The sequence below is a fragment of the Pollicipes pollicipes genome, unplaced genomic scaffold, assembly GCF_011947565.3.
Source record: "Pollicipes pollicipes isolate AB1234 unplaced genomic scaffold, Ppol_2.1 Scaffold_3087;HRSCAF=3621_pilon_pilon_pilon, whole genome shotgun sequence".
Lineage (NCBI taxonomy): Eukaryota > Metazoa > Arthropoda > Thecostraca > Pollicipedomorpha > Pollicipedidae > Pollicipes > Pollicipes pollicipes.
The window spans coordinates 24,046,286-24,049,136 of NW_023596225.1; the positions used below are offsets into that span (position 1 = coordinate 24,046,286).

Below are 2,851 nucleotides of genomic sequence, written 5' to 3' on the forward strand. Positions count from 1 at the left end.
GTGCAAGGCGGTGGCTACAATAACGGTGGAACCGCAGGCAGTGATTACAGCAGCAGAGGAGGTGGTGGTCATGGCGGCGGTGGAGGCGGAGGCGGTGGCTACAGGAGCAGAGGAGGTGAATGAGAGGTGGCCTGTGAACTACAAGCCATCCCAGCCACAGTTTGTGTGACAGCTTGTCACAGTTTGTATCCTTTGGATGACAAGTGGTTTCCCAGTTACATAATGTTTGATATTGCGAGAACCGATTCACAGGTATCCGGCTGACGTGTGAAAGTCATCCTTCCTTGAACAGGATAGACCCCCGATCACATTTAACACACAAGATCTTCCTTTACCACATTTCGAATTTCGAGGCACAAATTATCTGACATTTTAAAACACAACGGCACAAACGTATCAAAAACGTTTCTCAGCATTTCTCCACCCTGACTCTATGAGCTGCATCGCAGCACCTTGCACCTGCGCGTCACCTGCCGGAGCTGCGGTCGCTCACCGCCGGTTCACGCCGCATCGCGTTCGTCGTCGCGAAGCAAATCAGGACAGCCGCCTTTGCCTCTCGGCAAAGCTCGCCCGGGCTCAGACGATCTTGACGAAGCAGACCTTGATGCCCAGCATGTAGAGTACGCCGCGCAACGCGGCCAACGCCAGCAGGGCTCGCGCGATGGGCGAGCACATGAGCTTTCGCTGCAGCGCCGTCGCCTTGGCCAGCAGCGAGCCCGTGCTGCAGCTACAGTCGATGTCGTCCGGCTCCTCGACGATGGGCGCCGGTGGCGCTGCACCACTGCCGTACTGCGGGGGTGACGGTCAAGTCATGGTATACCGTGTCATGTCAGGTCAGCTGGCAGGGGGCGGTTGACACGGCTCTCGCTGACGGGTATGAACACTTCAGAGCAGGCTTTCATCAGAAATCGTGAAAAAGTCGTCATGAAAAACGGCAAATCGAGGTGAGGAGTAACGTATTTCAGGAGTCATATCCCTGAGCAGTCATAGCAGCTATAAGAGCTGGCTGAAGATCTTTCCCGATCATTTGAAGGCCCACAGGTACTTCTAGAAATGACCATTTATGACCAGATAAAAAAACACAAGACCATTTTGCATGCACCGTTGTCCACACCGTTAATTATCGCACTTTAGAGATCAGTTTTTGTCAGCTGCACAACTGAATTAATGTCTTACTGTTTGCGATGCATTCAAAGCTAGCCGCATGGACATTTCAGGAGCAAAATAATTTCTGCACCACTGATTCATATGTTTTATTAATTATTGTCTTAGGGTTTTACAACCTCTTCAATTTGTGTGTGAATATCAGTCTAGTTAGAGCGAGTGAAATAAAGTTTGTGACACCTTCATGTTATGGATGGCTTTTGATAAATCTATGCTGCTAGAACCTTGCTCAACATATGGACGCTCGCCTTATGCCCTAAGCCGTCACGCAATCAGTAGCAAATACGTCAAACAAGAACCAGTAGGAGCATGGCAGAAAATCACTAATAGCTCGCGCTGTTCACATACATTTCAAGGTGAGTGCTTAGCTTACCCAGTTTTTGAATGTCTGCACGATTCCAGGAGAACAGAACGCCCCGTCAGACGGACTGACTGCGTTGAAGAAGGGCGTATATCCCTGTGCGTACTCCTTCTTACGACAGTCCTGCGCTAGGCGTCGGTACGGCATCCCCAAGCCGTTTGGGTAGAATCCGGTAGAAAATGTATCACTGACGCACGACGTCGGTATAAAACTGGTCTCAAAGAGGCCGCTTGCTGGGGTCGCTTCGGACTTCGGATCTGGGGCAGTAAATCTCGTTCGGAAAATATCGGCACTTTTGAGGTAACGCACAGGCGGAGGAGTAAACCTAGTTTTGTAAATGCTCTTCAAGCTGTCGTCTGTCAGGGGACAAGCATCCCTGGGGAAAAGGATTGCAAAGATGCAGTCAATGACTGATGAGAAGAAGCCTCTTTTTCGGAAGTGAAAGAGCACCATTATACTTTGGGATCACATTTGCAAACTTGCGATCATTAACGACCCGGACTGGCTCTTTATGAGATCCTCTAGCTTTTCCTAGCAATTGGGAGTGGTGCAAGCTACATTCGTGCTTCTTTAGTCAGTTTTCCACACGGCAAGACGTGGCTTTCTAAGCAACAGAGGGTAAAACACAAAGAAAGTATTAAATAGTACAAGGAATTTGCTACACGTACTTTTTGATTTATAACGAACGGTCGCAAAGACGCTATAAAAATTGCGGTATTTGCTCGTTTCGCACGTTCTTCACCGGCTCTAACGCTCCGCCTTGGCAAATGTTTCCTTTGATTTTGGTTTATTTTGTTCTGCTTGTTCCTGGTCTTCCTTGCATTAATGCTGAATAAGCTGATATGGCAGTGCACTCAACCTCCAATAAACCTGTTCTGTTTGAGGTGTAGCATTTTGTTCGGCTGAATTAAAGACCCATTTTGATAAAGTCAGGGATAGCATTGTCGCCAGAATGTCAAAGCTGGGTGTCGTTATGATTCCAACCGATACAAAATAGCAAAACTTCTCGCATATGTCACCATTGCTAGATGGTTTGAGAGGACCTGCTAACGGTGCATGGTCGAAAAATGACATGATTTTGATTTGCTTAAATTGCGAAAGATAGGCGCATGCATAATCCACGGCAATAAGGCCAACATTTGATAAGTATGCTCATGTTCGATAAGGCTACCATATACTGACCAATTGCAAACCCAGTACTTGATAAATCGATAAATGATAGTGTGCTGCCCAAGTAAGGCTGTTGTCAACCTGTCATATAAATATATCAACGAATATCAAAAAAGTCGGCTTAAGTTATAACAAGCGATCAGTTTGCTGAAATCA

General features: G+C 47.4%; 1 protein-coding gene across 1 annotated transcript; it reads right to left on the reverse strand.

The window, feature by feature from the left end:
• Nucleotides 1–326: 326 nt before the first annotated feature.
• Nucleotides 327–2,206, reverse strand: LOC119090394 (uncharacterized). Its single transcript, XM_037213190.1, has 2 exons — nucleotides 1,538–2,206; nucleotides 327–789 (listed from the first exon to the last, which is right to left on the reverse strand). Exons 1-2 carry the CDS (start codon nucleotides 1,976–1,978, stop codon nucleotides 577–579), a joined length of 654 nt encoding a protein of 217 aa, XP_037069085.1. The 5' UTR covers nucleotides 1,979–2,206; the 3' UTR covers nucleotides 327–576.
• Nucleotides 2,207–2,851: the final 645 nt, after the last annotated feature.